The 23850-nt window shown below is 39.8% G+C and overlaps 1 protein-coding gene across 2 annotated transcripts in view; it reads left to right on the top strand.

Moving 5' to 3' along the window:
- NDFIP2 (Nedd4 family interacting protein 2) overlaps positions 416-23850 on the top strand; it is a 46665-nt gene continuing 23230 nt past the window's right edge. Inside the window, exons 1-3 of one of the 2 annotated variants that reach the window (XM_021416891.1) lie at positions 416-774; positions 18430-18586; positions 19961-20088. In XM_021416891.1, coding sequence (XP_021272566.1) covers positions 739-774; positions 18430-18586; positions 19961-20088 — 321 coding nt within the window. In that variant the 5' untranslated portion in view covers positions 416-738. The remainder of the gene's footprint in view (positions 775-18429; positions 18587-19960; positions 20089-23850) is intronic. The other variant, XM_021416882.1, reaches the window with a different exon arrangement.

Genomic DNA, 23850 nt, shown 5'->3' with positions numbered 1-23850 from the left:
AGACCTTATCTCTCCCTGCAACTCCCTGAAAGGAGGCTGTGGCAACACGGGAATTGGCCTCCCATGTAACTAGTGATAGGACAAGGGGGAATGGCCTCAAGTTGTGCCTGGGGAGGTTAAGGTTGAATATTAGGGTAAACTTCTCTGACAGATGGGTCAGGCGCTGGAATGGGCTGCCCAGGGAGGTGGAGGACTCACTGTCCCCGGAGGTGAACAAGAAGCATGTAGATGTGGTATGGAGGGACATAGTGGGCATGGTGGTGATGGGCTGATGGTTGGACTAGATGATCTTAGTGGTCTTTTCCAACCTTAATGATTCCATCCTACGATTCTGACTTAAAGCTCCTTGCAACCTCAGCAGTGGTGTACAGCTCTGCACGCCAGCTGCCAACAATGTCTTGAGAGCTCACCCCAAACAGGTTCTACCCCACGGCAGCACAAATATCCGCACCGCTGCAGCCAGAAGCCGTGCCCTCAGCAGCAGACAACCATTTCTTGAGGTGCGAGAGCTCGGCATTGAGCCACCGCGCATGCGCACCCGCCGGAGTCTACGGGGCGGGGACAGCGCGTCACGAAGGCGGGCGGGATGGGGTGGGGCTGTGCGGCTCCGCCGGGGCGGGGGTGGGGGCGGAGGGGAGGAGGCTCAGGCGCGGGGGGAAGGGCCGAGGCGGCGGCAGCGGCTGTGACGGAGCGGGTGGGGGAAGGGCGAGCGGCGGAGCTTCGGCGGCGGCGGCAGGGATGGAGCACCACCAGCCCGCCAGCCGCTACCAAGTGGTGAGCGCCGGGGCTCGCGTGGTGGGGGACAGCGGCTTTTTTTTTTTCTCCCCGTTTTGTCGGCGGTGCGTGGCTAAGGCCCTCGGGGGCGGCCGGCACGGCCCGTCTGGGCGGAAAGCCGCCGCCGCCCGCCCCCTCCCCACCTTCCGGCGGGGCCTCGTTCTCCGGGCTCGGCTCCGGGCGGCCCGGAGGGGCTGCGGCCGCCGTCTGCCCTCCGCACGGCGCGGTTCCTGCGGGAAGGCCGGGGGCTGCCGCGGGGATCCGGCGGGATGCGGGGAGCCGGGTGGTGTGTGACCGCTCTCCGCTTTGGGAGCCGTTCGTGGGGGTGGGCCGTGGTGTGCGCCGGGATCCGGCGGTCCGTGTGCAGGCACGCGGGAACGGGCGCTCAGCGGGGTCAGCCTGCAGCTCTCCGCGGCTCCTGGAGCCCCGTGTGAGTGCTCCTTCGTTCCTCCTAAAGCTCGCTCCGGAAAAGGCGATTTGGGATGTGAAGGCTTTGCCTCCTGCCCGAGTTGGTCGTGGTGTTTGTGTTTGCAGTTACCAGTGTACTGTCAGTTATACTCATCTTGCTATCATTACTTTAATGTAAGTTCTACTCAAAAGGTGCAAGTTTTAGCCGGTGTTGGCTGCAGAAATGGTGTGGGTGCAGTCAGTTTGCTCAGAAGTTTAGGTTTGATCCTTCGGTTCCTATACTTCGTGGCTTTGCTGAAGGTACACTGCAGAAGCCTGAAACTTGTGTTACTGGCCGTGGTTCAGGTTTCTAATACAGCCTTTTGCCTAAATCCTGGCTACATCACTGTTTGTTTTTTTGCTCCTTGAACAGGGAAACAATGTCTACAGAAGTAATTGCGTTTTCTGTGTTTCCTGTTGCCCTGTGTGTCTGAGTTACACATTTCCCTGGGCGTTAATGTTGCCTTCAGGTTCCAGGCCATAAACTCATGTTACTTTTTACATAACATAAATCAGTATTTATTTATCACACCGTTTCTAGGCTATGATGCAGAGAAAGTTAATAGGAAATCCCTTCTGTAGGTTTGGAGTGTTTCCGTTGAGGGCTCTAGGGACTGTGCGGGGCTTCTGTCTGCTCTTGGGTGACGATACATTGTGATCATCATACAGCTGACTAACACACTCAGCAGCCTGTGACCTCAGAGGGGCAATGCACGCCTTCAGAACAGCAGCGGGTCCCGAAGTGCTTTCCAAGTCCATGCTTTCCAGCACGCTTCTCTTCCCATGCCACATGACTGTAATTTAGAATCAGCAGACGTCTTGGAGTCATTCCTTGTTCTTTGCAAAGGAGAACGAAAATGCTGGCAGAGCCATTTCTTAAAAGCCTCCAAACACTGTGTCCTCCCTGAGACCTGAAATAACTTGGGTCTGTTTTAAAAGGCCTTAGAAATTGTAGTTCACTTACTCAAAGGAGTAGAAAAAAGCACAGGGGGATGAAGCAAAAAGATAACTTGTCTCTAATATTTTTGTTAAATTTGATTAGGAGCTTCCAGCTGTGGTGCTGGTACCTAATATTGGATAAATGCTTGGTGGTGTGGCCTTCCAAAAGGGCTGATACTAATGTTAGCTGTAGGAGTTGGCCCATTCGGTTTCCCATGTGTGATAAACTTTGTGGTCAGTTTATGTCACTGTATTTCATTATGGAAGTGTTCTCCGAAGCCTTCATGGTGACAATACTCTTTAGTTCCATTGAATTTTTTGTAAGTCATAACGAAACTGCAGCTTTAACCTCTAGTGTACTCCAGAGTTTAAAATACCTTATGATTACTATCCTGTAAGACCGTGCTGTTTTATCTTTTCTTCAATATATTTGTCTGCCAGACATTGAGAATTTGGTGATGTTATTTACTGTGTTGAGACAGAGAATGGTAGGACCTGAGCAGATGCAGATGTACTTAATTAGCACCTGTTTATTCCAGTTTGTGATTTTGTTATGAGGTATTTCCTTATGTAATATCTGTGATAGGTAGTAGGCGATAGATTACTGTAGATTTTATGGTTATGTACTAATCTTTAAGGGCAAAATACTGAGGTGAAATACAACTTGATGTGGCTAATACTGCATTAGTTTTGTGAGCGTACCGTTCCTTAGTGCTAAGCTTATGAAAACTGATCAGTTTTGATGTGTTCGTTGTATGTCTTTATTTGTTTTGCTTCATGAAAAATAAGCACTCCACACACTTCATCCTCCCACCCCATTTTTGCCAATCTGCCTTTGCTTCTGACTAATCTTTCGTTGCTCTATTCAGTGCAGGTTCTCAGTCGTAACAGAATTACCAGTTTACGTCTCTGTTCATGTCAGTGACAGTAGGTCTTCAGTGAAGTTAAAGGATCTGCATTACTGCTGCCTCTTTTTGCTGGTGCTTTCTCTAAATACATTCGACTAAAAGTCTTTAAGAATGGTGGACGCTTTAATTTTAAGCTTTACACCACAAGCTACTATGAGCAGACATTTTGTTTCATATAGTTAGCCCTCGGTTTGTCTTTGCTGATTTACGGCCAACTACTAGTGCTAAATTCTCCTTCTCATTCTTTCTTTTCCTCTGTGTTTTATTAAGAAACAAACAGTTTAAAAACGTTCAAAAGGTGCAACTGTGAAAAAGCTGCTATTTGGAACTGTAACGAAGTGTTGTAAACTCAGAGCAGTCAGTAAATCAGCATTACGTAACTATCTGCCGCAGGCGTGTGTGACTTGTATGGCTTTCTGCCCCCTCCTTTTTGTCCTCCCTTCATAGGGCAAAAAGACAACTAATTGATGGGTAAGAATTTGTCATGCTTCCCTGCAGGAGCATGACATCAGAAACAAATTAGCCAATCTTGGTTGTCTTGCTTTACTACCTTTTTATTTTTTTTCCCCTTAGTCACATACTGCAATCCCTTTGATAAATGTCTTAAATTTTAAATTTATTCAGGGCATTTTCAGTTGTTTCCCCTTCTTATTTTACCTGTTTTTTTTTTCTTTCTTTCTCTATTCTGTTCCTTGTTGGACAGAGGGACTGAGGCATCAGTACCAGGAAATTACAATGAAATTTCTGCATTGAGTGATCGCTGTCATCTTTACCTTCTTGCTCTTTGTCGTCTGACCTTAATTTGTGCATTGCTATCTTGCTGTTTGAGATGTCTGCTCCTAGTGCAGCTTGTTTGAGGAAAAAGTGATATGAATGATGCTTTGTGAATCCATACTGAAGCAAAGCAGAAGAAATGCTTTCTTTTCCTGCAGCGTGTAAAACGGAGTGAGTAACTAAGTGCTAGAGCTTGGGATGGCCTTTTCCTGTGAAAGGATTTGCCAGGTAAATGAGTCACGAGGGAGGACTTCAAATGCATATCAGTGATTTAGGTGCATAAACCCTACTGTAAGTTAAGAATTTGTATGTTCAACTGTTTAAGAATTGTAATAAACTCCTCCCAAGTCTTTTTGATTAAGGCTTTGGGTTGTTGTTCTGGGATCAGGTAGCCATCAATCTTTGACTTATGGGGGGGTCAAGGCTTCCAAACCTCAGCTTGCTGTTGTACAGCACTATAAGGATGAAAGACACTGATTTTATTTTTTTTAAAGGTGCCAATCTTATGAATGTAAAGTTGTGTGTACTTCTTAGAAACAGGATGAAGAGATCAAAGTTGATACCATAAATAGTTTATTCTAATTAATTTCCCTGTATAGTGATACATGATGTGAATAGCTTTGCAATTATCTTAGAAGATGTTTAATGTTCTGCGTCTCTTATGCAGTGGGTTGACCCTGGCTGGCAGCCAGTTGCTGGCCATGTTGCTCTTGCACTCCCCCTCCTCAGCAAGGAAATTAGATGAGAAACCTCATGGGCTGAGATAAGGAGAGGGAGATGGCTCAGCAATTACTATCACAGGCAAAACAGACTTAACCTGGGGAAGACAAATTTATTGCTAATGAATAAGAGTAGGGCAGTGAGAAATACAACTAAAAGCACGTTCCTTCCCCATCCATTTTTCTCAGGCTCAACTTCAGTCTTGATTCTTCTACCTCCTCTCTCAACCCTGAGTGGCACAGCAGGGCAGTGAATGAGGCTTGCGGAAAGTTTCTAAGAATTTCTCTGCTGCTCCTTTTCCTCCTCAGGCTCTGCTCTCGCTCCAGCTTGGGATCCCTCCCACGGGATGCCGTCCTTCCCAAACTGATCCTGTGTGGGCTTCCCACAGGCTGCAGCTCCATACTGTGGGCCCATCCTTCAGGAGCTGCTCCAGCATGGGTCCCCACGGGCAGCGGTTCCCCCAGCCTTCCTATCTCTCCGCAGTTCCTCTCCGGGCCTGCTCCTGCTTGGGCTCTCCATGGGCTGTGCCTCCTTCAGGCCTCATCCACGGCTCTCCCGTGGGCTCCTCCATGACTGCATGTGGAGATCTGCTCTGCATGGTGCCCATGGGCTGCAGGGGGACAGCCTGCTCCGCTATGGACCTCTCCTGGGCTGTGAGGAACTACTTCTCCATGCTTGGAACATCTCCTGCCCTCTCTCTGCACTGACCTGTCTGTCTGTGGGATGGTTTCCCTACATTTTCTCCTTCTTTTTCACATTTGCTCTACAGCATTTTTTATCCTTTCGCAAATCTCCTCTCCTGGAGGCACAATCAGCATTAGCGTTGCTTATGGCTCAGCTTTGGCCGGTGGCACATCCCTTTTGCATCCAGCTGGAGCTGGCTAAGTCTGAAATGCAGGGGCAACTCCCAGTCTCTTTTCAGAGAAAACACCCCTGGACCTCTCCACTGCCAAAAACTTGGCATGTAAACCCTGTACATCTTAAATCCGTTGTCACTGACTCTTTTCTTTTACAGTGTTGCCTGGTTAATCCTTACTTGACTTTAAGTTGTCTGTAAGTCATGGCATGACAGTCAACCTATACAGGAAATGTGCACAGAGAAAACTTTCTCCTTCCTCTCTTGTCATGACACTAAGCCTAGCAGTGATAGGCAAATAAATAAAACCAAATATTGATTATTCTACGTCTTTGATTTAAGAGCTCTAGCCTAGATGTAGTATATTTTATGTAGTATTTATTCTCTGTGGAAAACTCTTACCTAGTCTCTAAACAGACTGAGCTTGCTTACATGAGGGAAATTCTGTTGCTTTCCACGTATCTGATGGTGAAGTCATAACTGGAAGATAAGATGCTACATTTAGGAGACTCAGTGTATGGTACTGAAGAATATTGAGTAAAGATGCGTTAAGTGATAAGCTTTACTGTTGCTTGTCTGCAATGGTTATGGTGACGCTTTTAGTAGACAGACTTCTTATCCATTGATGATAAAGTCCTTTCAGTGCATTTTGTCTAAATTTTGTCTAAACTTGAAGTTTAGAAGGGCTAAAAAGGATCTTTTCAAATGAGGTAAATTATCTTTTTTATAAGAGTAGGCTGACCTTGCATCTTGTTTATTATTAAATTGTAAAAAATAACTTAAATTTTGGATTTTTCTGTAATATTTTTACTTGTGACAAAATTGTCCATTAAATGGAGCATGGTGTTTCTCTCTTGAAGCTATCATAATGTTTTTATAAACACTTTGACTGTTTTTGTGAATAATCTTGCCACAAATGAAGATGAAAATTTGCAAATGTTTAAGTGTGTTTTCCAATGCAGCAATGATGCACTGAACATTTTAGAAAGTTATAAATTTCACATTTTTTTTAGTTAGGTTTTTGAATATTTTTGTTTCATATGAAACAAGGGAATAAACTTCAAGTCTGCATGCTCTTCCCTAGTTAAGGAGTTGAGATACCAGATAGGTACAGTTTTTTCTGACTCTTTGTAAACTTGAAGCAGGGTGATCTAACTTGTTTTGTTGTCCTGATGGTGTTTTTGGGAGGGCCACGGATGTAATACCCAGCTCAGTATCTGTTTCGCTGGGAGAGATGCTGTCTCACTGACCCAGCAGTCACAGAAGCTTGCTGCTGCTTTGTGGGTGCAGACTGTGGGCATGTGGGCTGTCCCCATCTCTTTGGCGGGGACGTAAGGGGAAGTAAGGTGGTTTTTATCAGCCCTGTGTTCAAAACAGATGAGTTATATAGGACACTAGTGCTAGTGTACTGGAAAAAAAAAAAAGAGTAGTAAAAAAAAAACAATAGAAATGTACCTGGGTTATCTACTTCTGTTTTTTTTTCCAAAAGGCTTTTTAGACCTTAATTTAAGGTTGCGTCAGCACAAGGGAAATAGAAGGAGGAAGAGATGAGAACAGCACTGTCCTTTCTGGTGGTAGCAAGCTGTTGGCTTGGATGAGCCTATCTTGTGAAACTAGGGTTTTTCTTAGGTTTCATAAAAGAAAGATGTACCTGCTCTGAGCAGTGACACAAGGCTGTGAAATGTAAGAGTAAAGCTTCAGGCTATGTTGTGTAAATGTCACATCTTGTAAGTCTCATAATTCCTTTTAAAAATATAATAAAAGGCAGAAGTTGAGGTAGCAGGAACAAAATGCTTTCAAATAACAGGGTTCTCAGCAGAAGATACCTGTAAAGTGACCATTCATGATCTGCTCTGATCGTGGTACAATAAAAATGAGGAACTCTGAGTCCTCTGTCAGCTTCTCTGAAAAATAAGTTAGAAACTACATAAGGAGAGCCTCAGAAACCTTGTACTTAAAAAGTACTGTGATAATGCAAAATGTTAGTAGCTGTCTTCCATATAGGAGAAGATGAGGTACTTAGGAAAAATTACTAATTCTATGCCATTTTGAAATGTTCTTCCTGATGACAATGTTGACAGAAAAAGGAAGATGTGCCAACTGGTCAAGTCATCATACCTAACTTATTGTGACCTCATCTTCAGTTCAGTGTTGTAGATTTGATCACACTTGAGTTTCATAGTCTCCAAACCTCCTAGGCCTAAGGTGCTTAAGCTGATGTAGAAAGGCAAATGAGCAAATGGGCCTGTGCCAACACAGCCACGGTGAGTAAATAGTTTTTGAACTGAGAAGGAAAGTAATCCAAAGAGGAGATGAGCAAAAAGGAGTGAAAAAATTGGCAACTTGTTAGGCTGGAGAGGCACTGCCAATACTTCCTACTGAAGCCGAGCTACTGTACAGCCAAGACTGTGGGTTTGAGCTGCCTCAGGCTTGGTTCTCCCACCTCCTGGGCAAGCACTGTAACAGCTAGCATATTTTAGTAAAATGGGCGTACCCTTTGCCAGCTGCATTCTTAACGAAAATGACTAATTTCTTCTGTTTTCTACTAAAGTCATTTCAAACCTCCTCAGCCAGGGCTCACAGCACACGTCAGGATGTGGATGCCTTATGGCTTTCAGATTTGTAATGAAAGTGGAAAATAAATTTCCATTTTAACATTTAACTGTTCATTCCACTTAAGCATTTCCATCACCTTAGACTGATTAGCCTTTAACTGATACAGTCTAACTTTCCAATCACTCTATAACCAAAACATAATAGCATATCCTGAGTTGGAATGGACCCATGATGGATCCAATCCAACTCCAATTAGGTACCGAGTCACCCTCCAACCCTTTTCCTCTCGGTACTTTGTCCAGCTGAATTTGGAACGGACACAAGGATTTAGCTTTGAATCTGTAGTGTAGACACACACACACACACACACACACATCCAGTCATATCCTGTGTACTACTTTATTTCTGTTTGTAATCCCATTTTTCTTTTCCTTCAGTTATGGTTTGAGGTGCTTGGCAGAGATTTGTTGTGTTCCTTCTCGTATAAAGCAGTTTTTCAGGAAAAAAAAAATAGAGATCTCAGTCTCTAACTTCTGTGTGGTAACTTAACACATTCACAAAAATAGTTTGTCCATTTCAGCTTTGAATATTTTACCTTTTGGCAGTAAACCTGTTTATGTTGACTGATTGTAAGAGAGGTCAGGATCATGTTCTTGGTAAATCTGTACATGTAGCCTGAATTGTTGAACTTGTTTTTGCTTTTCCTTGCTTAATCTGAAAAGGTTATGTGGAACAGATTTGAGGAAAAGTTACTAACAGGAAGATGTTTATAGTATCAGTTAGCTCCTTATTGCAGGAAAAAAACTTTCTTTTTTTCTGAAGTAGCACAAGTTCACACTGAAGCATTGCTCTTGTAATGCTTAGCATGGTTGATACTTCTCTTAGTTAGGAAGTGAGCGATGCCTTAGATAAAGCAAAGATTAGAATAACAATGGTGGGTGTTCCTGAGGCCTGTTGTCCATTTGATCATGGTATTTTGGGCTACTAAAGCCCTGCAGTGTTGGGCTACAGTTGATGAGCAGTGGCCTGTGTTCCTTCCTCGGTGTCTGTTAGTTTTACGTACTTCCTGTGGTTTAGAGGTAGCCCTAGCTTGGTCACCTGCTACTCTCGAGCAGTTCAGCTTCCTCCTAGACTGCTAAGCTCATTTGTTTAGTTTAATTAGCTTAACTAGTCAAAAATCTGATCTGCTGAAAAGTACCTGTCTCTGGATATCTGTATCATGATATCATGTAAGGATTCAGAGGTCTGGAGTCTTGTCCTTTCAGGCCACGTGTTACACAGACTTGCTTTAAAACCCTTAGCCGATGCTCTAAATCCGTCTCCCAGTAGGGCTGAAAAAACTCAGTGCTCTTTACTGAGACATAAAAACTCATTCTTTAAAGAAAGGGCCTGAAGTTCGTTTTTGCTGTGTGTGTTGTACTTACTGAAGCTGTGAGTCCCCTGGTGGATGGAGAAGGGTAAGACCACAAATGAAAGGGACAATCTGTTCAGTAGAGCCTATTCTGCATGTAACACTGATGTCGTAAATTGAGGAGCTTGAGTACTCCACTTCCCATTACCAAAACAATGAACTATGCTCAAAAAGTCACGCATGACTGACCTGTTAATAAGAATAATGTGGTCTTTATCAATATAATAATTTATAGAATCATAGTAAAATCCCAAGTTGAAATGGATCCATAAGGATAATCAAGTCCAACTCCTGGCTCCACAAAGTACCACCCGAAATTCAAACCCTATGTCTGAAAGTGTAGTCCAGATGCTTCTTGAACTCTGGCAGCTCGGTGCCATGACCACTGCCCTGGGCAGCCTGTTCCAGTGCCCGACCACCCTCTGGTGCAGAACCTTTCCCTAACCCCCACCTGACCCTCCCCTGACTCCAAGGACTGACTCCTGCAGCTCCATGCCGTTCCCTCGGGCCCTGTCGCTCTCACAGAGAGCAGAGCTCAGCGCTGCCCCTCCGCTCCCTGTGAAGAGCTGCAGCCGCCATGAGGCCTCCCCTCAGCTCCTCTGCTCTGCACTGAGCAAACCAAGAGACCTCACCTGCTCCTCATACATCTTGACCTCTAGACCCTTCACCATCTTTGTAGGCCTCCTCTGGACACTCTGATTTTCTGACTTACATATTTCATTGATCTTTTCATTTTTGGGCTACTTTGTAGTGTTGAATAGAAAACTGCTCCTGCTTGACTGGGTTTTTCAAATACAGAAGAGATGAAACCTCAGTGTTGTTAACAAAGCTGGGACATTGGAAGCTTTTCTTAAGGTTTTACTCCAGAATTTTTATGGATGCTTACTTACTGCAATATAGGAGACACAAACTAGAGTCTTATTTTTCAGCCACTCTTCAGTCAGAGACTTGAGGTGAAACTTCATGCCTTCTGCAGTTCAGTTACCATAACACTTTTCCGGAGAGGCAGGGAAACCCAACCAATAAATTATTCTTTTTCCTTACTCTTCCCCCCGCCACCACCTAAAACAATAAACAAAAATTCATCATTTTTAGCATCCTTTTGCATTGTCCTCATTAGGAAGATGTGTGTGAGCTATCCTACTGCACTTGGACTTCAAGTGAAACATGCAGCATAACATTTACAGAAGTGCTCAACATTTTGCATGAACCTTGAATTTCTTGGCTTACATGGATGTAGGCTAAAATAGAAGCTGAATCTAACTGTTTAACATTGAGATTGCTTTTGGGTGTCAGCCCTGTCTGTTTTCCAGTTTTACAGGCTTTCCTATTCCTGCTTACAGTTTACATTTTTTTGTGTATTTAGAATGGCGGGAATTTTCTTTATGAACTGATTCTGTAAAGCTGCTGGTATGTCAAGATGTGGCACTTGGATTTCCCAATTCTTGGAGCTGTTGGTTAGTGGTAGCTGCCAGCAAATCTTTTCAATGCATTTTCCTGTTATCAGGAGAAATACTGAGAAGGAGCAAGAAGCATCATTGTATGAAAGCTGGGAACTGCTTTCATGTTGGGAACCATATGCAGTTTTGGTCTCTCACAGGAAGAGCCTAGTGAAGCTACAGAATGTGAAGGGAAGCAGCCTTTTTGAAAGCGCAGTATGAAATGAGTGGTGGGAGTTGGAAGTGACTGATGCTGGCAAAGTCATCAAAGCAGCAGATAAAGCAATTGCAGAACTGTTATTCAACAAATTGTACTATATTAAAGCTGGAGAATGCTTGCTGAAATTTGGTTTATATCACAGCAAGTAAACTACATGAGGAGAAATGAATAGAAGCAGTTTGTTACTACACAAGGTCATTGAGGCGCAGAGTATCAGCAGATTCAAGAATGCAAATTCGTATGCATCGAATCCATAACAGAAGCGAGATGGAGTAGGCAGAGATAGGCCCTTTACCAACTGTGCCATAACAGCTGTGAGTGTTAGGGAAGTTTGGGTAAAATGGAGGGCAAGTAAGTGACTAAGGCTTGTGTGCTTTCCATGTATCTCCTGATGGTTGTACTGGAAATGGTACACTTCCTTAAACTGAACTCTGGTCAGAGTAACATACTTCTTTTTTTTTTTTTTTTTTAACTGGTAGGTCTGTATTTTATGTTTTTATTTCTATCTAGGAAGTATTCAAGGAGGAGAGTCTTTTCTGCTTTTTTTTTTTAAGTAAAATTCAAACTAGCTTCCTCAAGCTGTTCTAGAGTTAACATCTGACAGAAGGCTATGTGGTTCATGGCAATTTTTAAAATAACTTCAAAATTCTACAGTAAGACAGAATTGCAGTTTCTTACTGTGTACAAGCTTTAGAGTAAGCTTTACAAATAATTTATTCTAGAAATGTTTTTACACTCGTGCTTGAAGTTTTCAAAGATGCTGGTCACGGTTGTTCTCTTCATTAATACTAGAGACACCGGTTCTTTGTTGGCAGACTTCACAATTAATTCCTATAATCACTCAATAGGAAGAACACTTGGAGACTATGCCTGACTTGAAATTTTACAACAAATATGAAAGGTATATCTGTTTGGATCATATCAAAATTACAGTGTTTGGAATTCTGAGTAATTCTGTAATAGAAGAGAAACCTAAAGAAGCGGTAAGCAGGTAATGTTAAGTCTTCAAACTCTTTTCTAACAGTAAATATTCTAGTATTGACACATAATATGTTTACTGTAATTTACTAACAGGATGCTTGCTGTTAATGTTGGGGAGATGGGAAAGAATGTATACCTCAGATGTCAAAGGAAATGAATGCGAATGTGCACACTGTGCTATCAAATATATAATTGTTTAAATTTGGATTATAATCCTTAAAAAAAAAAAAGAAACGAACAGGTAAAACTGACCGTGTAAAATAGCAACCGTGGAGATGCACGTTTTTGGTCCAGGAAGCCCTGATCACTATTTCTGATTCCTGTCTTCCCCCAAAATGCTAGTATGTTTCTTTGAAGAGTAACTTGGAAAATCCAATAGTCTAGATTTCAAGTTAAACAGAACTGACTAAAATGATTTAATTATTTCGTAAGTTAAGTGCCTATAAAGCATTTTCAGTGGCTATGGCTCGCTTCATTTTTGCATGAGAAGACTAACTTCAGCGGAAGAGCCATCCTGTTGCGACATACTTTTCAACAACATTCAGTATAAATCTCTCCAGATTCTTTTCTGTACAAGTTTGCCTCCAGAGGTTGTGGGTTTCCATGGTACCTAATCCTTATTTAGCAGACACATTTGGTATTTCTACACAGCTGTGGAATGGCAGCAATGGACTTCTGTTCTGCTTTTCTGCTTCTACTGCAGATTTTACATCTTTGACCTTTTAACACAGTGACTACTGTTGAAAACTTTCTACAGAGATGTATCATTTTAAAGACAAATGAAAACCTAACGACAAAAAAGAAGTCCTCTGTAATGAAGGACTGTCACTAGATTTCAGTATGTGATAGTTGAGACTTGCCAAGGGATGGGATGGGGGAGAAAAAAAACTACGTGGATCTGTTCTGTGCACTTCGGAATGCTGATTACATTTGTTGAGTTATAGCTAAGAATGTAATAATTAAAAGCAAAAGGTTGCTGGACTTCTCTGTTATACTAGAATGTACTGAAGTGCCCTAGAATCTTCACTGTATAGTATTCTAGTATTCATTAGAATATTTTATTGTTTTATTTTATTGAATTCTGTGGCTGGTACTGTATGTTTCAGGAGAATGCATTTGATGATGAAGTACACGGAGCTTATTGGAGCTGATTGATCTTAACACTTAAATGGCATTGATAGGTTAGTGGTATAGGTTTTTTGCTTATTCTTCTAAAAATGAGAAAACTGTAGCCTGTAGTGTGAACTGTTGATCACTGTGTCATTTCTTTTTTACCCCTACAAAATCCAAAGACAAACACTTTGCTATTTGCAGATAAGTAAACTTACTTCTATACTACTGAAGCTGAAAAAAAGAGCAATGTAAGATGCAGTTACAAGACTAGCATTTAATACACAACTCGTATGTAGTCTAGTGAGATTATTTTTATGTACATGGAGCATTCTGCTTTAAAGCCTAAATTTCTTATGAGTAGCACCTTGCATGTAGGGAAGAGTTTTCAGTATAGATTTGCAAATCATTACCAGTAGGTAGGTGTAATACACCTTTAAGCTTTTCAAAAGATTCAAAAAAGGGGAGAAGCTTCCTCAAAGCTTCAATGGAGATGACAGAGTTTTTGTTCTGAACCTATTGTTGGTTCCACCTTTACTATTTACTATGTTAAAATTCCTGTGGAATAAATGCTTGTGTAGCAGTATGGAAGAGGTCGTGAATCTGATGCAGCAGTGTTGAAATAGCTGTTGTGCACTGCAGAGGCAATCTTGAGATAAGTTCTTCTCTACGGCACTAGAAGCCGTGGTAAGTGGATAGTTCTGGTTGACCTTTTGCTGTCTGAAACTTACTCTAGGAAACTATAAATGTAGAAGTGTCAGCTTCTGCCCAGTGAAAAAGATGAACCTGTGTTTCTAAGAGTGTTGCTTTTTGTAGAGCAGGTGTACCAATTGACTGGCTTAGCATATGGAGTTTGAACTTGTATGATCTACTTATGTCCATGCATTCAGTCAAAGCATAATGTAAGTCCAGTGTTACAGAGCTTTTATGCATTGTTTGTTTGAATGGAAAATGGAAAGAACTCATCAGAACTCATCCAATCATGAATTCATCAGTGTGAAGTCAAAACTGGAAGCCAAGCTTATTGAAGAATGTAGTAGTAATATCATTTGAAAGGCTAGAAAGGACACATTAAAAGTACTTCTAATTTAAGACTGCTGGTGAGAATGCTGCTCTACACCTTTGATGACCCATGCAGAACAATTACTCCTGAAACTTATTCATAAGCTTACCTAAAAGTCAGGCTTTGCTAAGATGTGTTGGTAATAAAGGTAAAAAGGAAAACAGAAAAAGCAAGCTAGCTAGGTGTTTTTTTTTTTCCGGTGACAACACTCCTTACAGAATACTCCAGCATAAAAATTATAAGAAGTGGCTTAAGAATCATAAGTATTTACAGCTAGAATGATAAACAGTAGTTGTCTCAAGGACAGAAACAAGCTTTTGTTAGCAATGGATCAAGTGCTGTTTCCTACTTTGTCCTCAAGGCAGTAACTTCAGCTCTTCTCTCAGTAGACTCCAGAGGAAGACAAACAAACAAACCCAAAAAGCAGAACTTGCTCTGGCAGGCTGGAAGATCTGCTCATGCCAAAAGGGTAGGCATTTGTGAGAAGACAGTGTCGCCACTTCTTCCTGCCTTGTTCACAGGGCACTGATCCTCCTCTGTGGAGTCACCAGTTCGCTTGAAATCTGTAGGAACCCAACTCTCTTTGAGCCTCTCCCTTCTCGTTTAATTTTGGCTTATGCTGGCTGGTAAATTTAGAAGCTATTTCTGGAGGCAGGGGAAGAAGAGGCCCAACATGCTGCATAGGTTTCATTTCCATAGAAACCAAGCTAAAAAATATCCAGAAGGGAACAGAAAATGTCTGTTCAAGGTATTACTTAAGCTATGTACTTAAACATTACCTTTTCAGCATTTAACATTAAAAGAAAAAAAATAAGACCTGGAAACTTTTCCAGTAGTAGGATTACTTTGCCTGCTATTTTAATTAAGAATAAAGAGAAGTTACAGCTCATCTGCCTAAAAAAAATTATGGAGGTGTAAGCACTACGGCTGCTTTTGCCAAGATGAAGGTCCTTTACATCTTAGCTTGTACGCAACGTATCTGGCTGACTACAGGAGATTTACAATTAAAAAGGAATATTTTAGAGATTTAATTTCTTGTAATCTATATGCACAAGTGTTTCAACCCCTGCTTTCACGGCCCTTGAACTACAGCACACCGAAGAGTGAGGAGTCATAATGCATATATTTGCAGGCTGTATTTATCTTGGCACAGTTAAAATTCAGAGCTAGATACAGAAGCAATGGCTCTTCTGACACCAGCAGCTCAACGTGTCATGGAGGCTACCAGAGGTTCCGTATCTAAATATTGTGGAAAATATGGGTATCTTTATTTTAGCATTTCATTCTCATCATAAATCGCTTCTTTAAGGAAGTACTCCTTCTCTTCCTTTCCTTAAATCGTCTTTTCTGTTTGTGTAATTGTTTCCAAAGTAATCGGGTGCAATACCTGAAATACATCGACACTAAAAAGAATATGAGCCAGGAGGAAGTGCTTGGTGAAGAGTCCCTTACTGAGGGGATTGACGTGGGTGCTTTTATCCATAAGCCTTTAAAAAAAGAAAAATCCAACCAAACCAAGACTGAGACTTCACTCTGCTTACGCTTTTCTTTTGCTGACAGATCGAGATGCCAAATTTTCTTAAAAGCACAAGAAAACATAGCAACATCTAATGCCCTGTGCATTACATTCGCACAATTAGAATAATGTTTTCTGATGAAGTGAATTGAAGTAGCACGTGCTTGCTCTAGCTAGCTTAACATACAAACAGCTATTTCTGTTAACTGATTTTATACACTTCTTTCAAAAAATGCTGTTTCCCATTTTATAGAATGATTTATAATGTGTATTTAATTTCAACAGCACATTTATAGTGCTTGTAAAATAAAATTCTTAGCATGGAAATAGCTTATATTTTTAAGTATCTAGCGTAGCATAAAGTTATTTCATTAGAATGACCTTGATGCGCTTCAGAATGTCTGACAGATCTGTAGAGTAAATTCCAGGATAAATTGAAATGTTTAGTCCCTGTTTGTGAGTCATACAAAATAAAGACCAGAACTATGCCTTTTCAGTGCACTACAGGTCATAACAGGACTCTTTTGAATAGAGCCTTTAGTATGGAGTTTCTCTGTTTCTCAGACTTTCTGTAACAGTAGAATGAATCGTTAACACTGTCTATAAAGGAAAGAAATCTTAGGTGCATATTCTCCCACTGTAGTGTTACCTCCATCATTTGTTAGTGCTTCTAAGTCTCAAATCTGGAGAAAAGTAGCTTCCAAGAAACGAGGCAGAAGAGACAAAATTAATGTTCTCGGTAAAGGCAAAATGAGCAGTGCTGTGTCTCTTGACTGGTGGGTGCTGTGGATCTTTGTGCATTGGTAGTACGGTCACAACACAAACTGTGTATTGATAGGGAGAGAAATAAAATAACTGAGCTGTTATTGAAGTGGAGGGCGAGAAGAGAGGAGGAATGAAGATAACCAACAGAGCCCTATTACCTAGGCTGTGCTGCTTGCCCTGTTCATAGACCGGAACAACACACACATCCCAAATACCTCTTGATATTTTGTGTACCAGGTGTTGACACAAAAGGGTAGTAATTTTCTGTTGTTTCACTGCTAATATAATAACAGTTTTATTTTAAAATGATTTTGTTGGCTGTATCTGTTTCAGCATCAGATTTTTCTTGCAAATGACTGTACTTAATTTAGAACCATGTTTCTAACTCTTGGGCTATTTTTTCTGACCTGTTTTAGCTTTTTTGGATTCAAGTGTTTTGTCTTTTCACATGCTTTCTGTATCCCTAAATATATTAGGTTATTTTGAAATTGTTTTCTTTTCTCTGACCTTAACTACTATGAATAGATTTGCATATTTCTCAGTTTACTGCTTTTTCTGGATCGCTGATTAGATGTTAAATGACCTAATTGCTCAGTACCCAAAAACCTTCAATAACCTCTATCAGTTCTTTTCAAAGTGACCTTTCCTTAATAGTCTGTGCTTGTGAATAGTGTGTGTGTATATATATATATCTATATGCACTTACGCACGGTATGCTGATGTATGTGTAAACTTATATAAGCTTGCTTATGCTTGTATAGTTAAGCTTGTACTTTATGTCTAGATAAAGCCTTTCCTATTTAAGTTGTTCTCAGAATACAATTTTTGGGGGAGCTCATGAAAAAAGGCTTCAAATAACTATCCCTTTTGAGTTTGACATGTTTCAAGAGATAGTATTTGTAGCAGAAGCCATATGAAAATTGCATGAAGTTGTTTAATTAAATTATTGTATTTTATTTTGTTTTCCCTTGAACTACCTTTTCAATGTACCTGCCTTTTGTAGAATGTCATATTGGCTTGTAATTCCTGCAGTTATTGCTAGCTTAGAAAGAATAGCACAGAATTTATAACCTCCAGAACTTTGATATGCTGTGGACATCAAGTAATTATCGTAAGAGCATGGCGCTACTTAGCAAAACTTACTGAGCATTCTTTCTTCTGAAACTAATCTTTTCCAATAATTTGATTACACTTTGTTTAATAGAAAAATAACTACTTTTTTTTTTTTGCTAGGACAACAATATTCTGTCAGATGTTTTTAGGAATGGAAAATTGCATTTTAGGTCTTTTCAGTCTGTTCATCTGATTGAGTTTTGAATATGAGTGCTTCAGTAGTAGGACAGGTCCCTTTTGGGCTATATTTAAAGAAACAGACATCCAAGCAAGTTAAAGTTGTATAGGAGAAGGATTCTTTCCAGAATGTAGAAAAATTCAGAATATTTTAGAAAGTATAAGAATTTGGATGAAGAAGCTATCTGATGAAATGCAAGAATGTAAAGGTCACTCTTATACAAGTAGTGTTATTTGTACTGCAGCAATCTAGAGGAAATCAAGAAATAGTGTTGCTCGCTTGTATTTTAAAATGGATTTAAATATTTTAGAAACATCTAAGGAAAAAATAATACGTTGAACTACTTTCTATTACATGAATATTTTAAATTTTCATTTTCCCATATAGATAACATTAAAAATGCACATTTCTGAAATTATGTGAACATCACACTGAGCAGAAGTAATCTGTTTTTGGGAGGGGGAAGAAAAAGACATTTAAGGCTGCTTTTGACTGTTTGCTTAAGGAGTATTTCACTGGGTTCCTTAGTGATTATGTGCTGTGTTTGTAAGCAATTTTTGGTTTTGTTGAAGAGCATTTTTTTTCTTTCTTGATGATAGTCCTGTGCGTATGAGGTTATCAGGCAGTTGTTTCCATGACTTTTGTGTTTTTCTTTGAAGCTTCACAATGAGGATGACCCTCCAGAATCTTCGGTGGCTGAGCAGCCTTCTACTTCTACAGAGTCTACACAGACTCCTCAGACAGCAGCCTTATCTGAAGCAGATACCTCCCCTCCACCTTACTGTAGCATAGACGTAGAAGCAGCTGCAACCTCAGGTATTTTTCTTGCATAACAGCTTGTCAGAGAGGAGTGTGAGTGAATCAGCACTCGGTCGACGTGGTACGTGCTGCAGTATTTTTTCTACGCACACAATTGCAGCAAAAAGCGAGGCTTTCATGCACAGCCCTTTGTTAAGTTTGTTCACAAGAAGCATGCTTCTAAATTATGCTAATTGTTCCAAATTACTAGACTAAAGGGTTGTTCATTAATTAGTGTAATGGTTAGCTTTTATTTAAGTCTGTGTGTAGTTCAGTTCCACATTTAATCTACATACTTCAGTGCTCCTTATTAGACCTCATTAGCAATTTTCATTGCTCTTTTAACTGCCACCTCCACCCCACCCCTGAAAGCCAAAGTATGTGCCACGTTTGGTGGAAAATACTGCCTTGAAAAGATGCATTTTTGCTTTAAAGGCTCTTGATGAAACCTCCTGAAGAAAATTAGAATAAAAAAAGTGGGGCTTTTTATTCACTACTCCCTTTCTGATGAGGTTGTGACTTCCCTTTAGGGTATAGGAGACTTAACAGCAGGCAACATCAAAGGCCTTGCTCAAGCAAAGTTGCCTGGATTTGCATCTCACATTCACCAAGTAAATGTTTCAGAATTACTATGACCTAGGTCTTTAATGTTGATTGAAAGAACAATTTCCTGTCCCTATTCTATCACACAGTGTTTGTAACTGTGATAACATGTAGCTATGCTGAATTATCCCTACACTTAATAACCTCGCAGTGTTGTGCTGACGTATTTTTACCTTGTAAGCAATCTCGTTATAAACTGCTACTAGCAGTAGGCAGAAAGTATATTTTAAATGTTTTTGTTTTGTTAATGATGGGATTCTATATGCTGGCATTTTACTAGTTTGATATGTAACAATGGAGTCTGTGGTTCATTTTGATAGAAGGAATATTTTTAAAAGAGTGGTGAAAATGAATTGCTGGAAAAACTGATTTTCATGGAGCAGCTGGAGATAGCAACCAGGTCCTGCTGATAAGAATGTCATGATTGTTACTATACCTGACTAATCAATTGATGCTAATTTTTAGGATGTTTCTTTGCATGTCTCTTGTATGATAAAATGACTGATAGAAACACATAGACATATAATTAGACTCATGAATTCTTTTCCTAACTTGTTTGATCCTTGTAACATTTAGATTGAAAGGCAATTGAAATAACCATTAATTTGTTGACTTTAATTTTATAAAAATATAGTTTTTTTCTCAAAGCTTGTAAGAAATTGAACTATAATATCAATTTTAACCTCTTGAAAGAATGCACTTTAAAGTTAAGTAGTTTTGTGCACATAAATTTTATTGTTCTTGACATCTTTCTAGTTTAAAAATGCATAACCTCTTTATTTTGAACAGAAACACACAATGAATTTTATCCTGTACCACCTCCATACAGTGTAGCTACCTCTCTTCCTACTTATGATGAAGCAGAGAAGGCCAAAGCTGCAGCAATGGCGGCTGCTGCAGCAGAAGTTGCCCAGCGAGTAAGTAACGTAGTCCTTTGTTTCAGCTTTATGAAACTTGTAAGATTTATCTAATGAGTTACAACAATTGGGACCATATCATGGCCTATTCACTAAAATAACGGTGGGCAGGCGATTTTAAATATTTTAAATATTTGTTTTTTTATCAGTAGTGTAAGTTAATACTAGAGAAGCTGTATAGTGTTTGCACTCTTGTGAGGTTTAGTAGGTGGCTAAATATTTCTGAAAGCCAAATATTGCCCTGTTTTGATAGTTTATTCAGTATCTTGTCAACTTTTAATTAAGTGTCCACTAATAATGTTAATTTCTAGAGCTGTGCTGGTATTGTTTCATATGGTTTAAAAAAAAAAAAAAGACTAGTAAAGTAAGCAGAGCTTTGGAGAGGAACGAAATTCTGGTAGTCTGGGAGAGTCAAAACACCAAACAGTGTAGATCTTCATAAGAGAAAAATCCGTGTTACTTGTTACATGAAAGTTTAAATACTGGAAAGCCATGACAGGTTGGAAGAAATGTTCCAAGTATTTAAAGAAAATGTCACATACCACAAGTATGGTAAATGGTAAATTAATAGGTATGCCTTCAGTACTTACGCTTTTGTAAGAGTTAACATTGTAATGAATGCAGTCTTCAAAGAAAAAACAAAAACAAAAAACAAACAAAACCCCACACAACTGACACGATTATTGTTAATGTTAGTTTTGTAAACAATCAATGACTTTGTTTTCTTTTTTCTCTCTGAAATTTTGAAAGTATGCTATTTTATAGGATTGGCTGTAATATGCCATAATTAAACTAAGCTTCCAGTGCTTTCTCTAGTAATCCTCACTTTGAGATTAAGGTGATTGAGTTTGAGATGCTTTTAAAATCTTTCTAACTGGGTTGTACGTGTCAAGTACAACATGCTTTTGAATGGAAAACTTCAGCTTGTGCAGCTGGAATTGGTTTCCTCCTTGACTGCCATGCAGTACTCACAGTGCACAGCAGTTAGCAGGTACACACAGCTGTAGTTAAAATAGATTTATGTGATATCACCAGTGAAGGTGTTACACAAGTCTGTTTTACTAAATGTAGCTATGAATGCAAAATATTTGCATGGTTACTTGCCAAGTTTTTGCTAGGAGGTGATGATTTTGTAACCTTTTAACTGCTTTAACAGAAGCATGGATTATATCTAGTCTGTTACTGCTTGCAATGTAAGTAAGACTTAGGCTGAAACTTCAGTCTGAATGCAACTCTCAATCTGAAGTTAGAAAACTTTAAGTTTATTTGAAGTGTTAGCAACTGAAACATTAACTTCACAGGTACTGTAAGCAGCCTTACAATACTTCAGATGGGGCATATGCAACTCTTGCAATATTCCTGTTGCTTTTAACTTTGTACATCTGGAACCCTGTGGAGGGAAAGCTTTAGACATAGATGCAGTTGTCTCAGACCTGCATTTAATTGGGGGGGAAAAGAAACAAAAAACCTTAGGCTGAGGTATAGACAATTTAAGAATGAATCTAAGTAAAAGACTGGTTTTCTGCTTGTGTTCTTAAGCCTTTTATTGTGAAGTGCTCTAATTCTCACATGTTTAGATTGCTGTGTCAGAAACATCTTTTACCCTGCCTCAGAAAATATGCCTGGCTTTGGCCAAAGTAAGTTACTGAAAAATGAGTTTCCACAGTTGATACACAGAGCTTTAAAATGAGTAAGTTTGTGGAGATTGTCTTCCAGGAACAAGTTCAGACTGTTCATAGCTCTGCAAGGGATGGGCCTGCAGATGTGTTGTCTCCAAGAACATTTACAGATGTCCTATATCAGAACAGCATTATGAGACTAAAAAAGATAGACCGTATGACTGCCCTTCAGTACTTTCAGTACTGGAACTGTGAGTTTCTGATGTGCCATAGATAGTCTTATTATTCTTGGCCTTTGATCAGTAGGGAAGAGGAAGGCCAGTTGACTCAACCGTAAGAACGTCAGCAGTAGGTAGAGCAAAGTAGGGCAAAGACTTTGAGACTCTGAAGCTTAAGTGTTGCAGGAAGAGAAGTCTAGATTTAGCTGGGCAAAGAGATGGCTAACAAAATGAACACAGGCAGGATGAGAGAGGATGGGTCTGAGTTGTAATGAGAAAAGGCAAGGCTGAATGTAAATCTAATTATGTGTAAAGAGTACAGAGAAATCTTAGAGAAGCAAGAGGGAACAGAATAAACGGAGGTTAGTGGAGAAAAGAATGAGGGTTGAAACCAAATGTGCACTGGAAAGGGAGCTGAAGTTGGTGAGTGAGAAAATGGTTATAGAAGTGGAGAAAGAACACTGATAGGATTGTGTTTCTCTAGACACTTTTGGAGCCGAGGAAGGGAAATAACTTTATTTGGAAAATATACAATGTGAGAATAGTAAAAAATCAAATGCATTAGTAAAACTTGAACAGTCAATCAGTCAAGAAAGAATTGCCAGGACAGGAAAGCAAGTAAAATGGAGGCAAGGGGCAGGAATCTAGGTTTCAGAGGCAGGATTGCAGGATATGGTGACAGAGTAATAAATGAACTTCTGCATAAAATCTGACAGTATACATTCTTTTCCAAAATACACAGAAGAACTTGGGAAGTAAGTGCTGATGCTTACTGAAATTCATAAAAATTTCACCTACTTAGGAAAAAATCAGTAGGAACACACCATCATTCCCCCAAGGCAGAAACTTGCTAAATGATTTGTAGACTAAGTCAGTACTGTTAATATCAGAAGCTTTGTCAATGTACCTAAAAGCGTTAGGTCCTGCTGACTGCTAAGGATATCCAGTTTGATGATAGTCTCTGGTCATTTTGCTTCTTATTCTTTTCTTTATTTTCCTGTAAAGGGCACACTGAAGCTACATTAATGAAACAGTATTAAGGTTATGGAAAAAGTCACATAATGGTTAGGGTGGTGATTTGCCATCCTGAGGGGAAACATTTTGATTTTTAGCTCTGAGTACCTGCAAAAGAACAATTAAGTCACTTGAACTTTGCACTACTGGTCTATAATTATTTTCTTGCTTTCACTTTGAGATTACAATCAGTGACATCTGCATATGGTGTATAAGTTACTTATTACATACCTGAAAAACATACATAAAACATGTAGCTTCAATTTCTGATTTCCAGCTTTATGAAATCAGTGCTCGTAAGATTGTGAACTGTGTTAGGAGCTGTGCTTCTAACTTCTTGCTTCTTGAATAAGGATATTTTGCCTCTTTGCCACAAAAATGAGAACAGTTTAAAATGTTAGATGACCTTATGTTACCTTGAGCAATACATGAAGTTGATAACTCTTTCATGATATAGTCTAAAATGTGCAGCAGAGAAGGCTACAAGCCTGTTAATTGACCAAAAGGGAGAAAAACTGTATGCAAAGTGCATTTAATGAACTGATTTCATACTTTTTTTTTCCTGAATGAGATAGGGAAGTTATGGAAAAAAATAACTGTGATCATATTAAAGGCTTCATCATAGTCCTTGAATCTGCAGATCATGTGAGCAATCAGAACTTAAAATTTGCTGACACTTTTGATACTTGATTTTGTAGACCTTTGTGTATTTTGTCTTAGAAGAATGGATTGTGTAAACATTCATTTCTTTCATATGCTCCTAGTTATATGCTCAGCATATCAAAGAAATTGTAGCAATCCTTTGTCGTCAGCTGTAATAGCACTAGTTATGCTGACTTTTCACGTCTGCCTTTTCTTATTCTCAACATCAGTTTTCAAAGGTTAATTTAAACAGGCAAACATACTGCTAA

The sequence above is a fragment of the Numida meleagris genome, chromosome 1, assembly GCF_002078875.1.
Source record: "Numida meleagris isolate 19003 breed g44 Domestic line chromosome 1, NumMel1.0, whole genome shotgun sequence".
In the NCBI taxonomy this organism is placed as follows: domain Eukaryota; kingdom Metazoa; phylum Chordata; class Aves; order Galliformes; family Numididae; genus Numida; species Numida meleagris.
The sequence above is the reverse complement of the archived record's forward strand: the minus strand, read 5'-3'. Positions and strand labels throughout refer to the sequence as shown.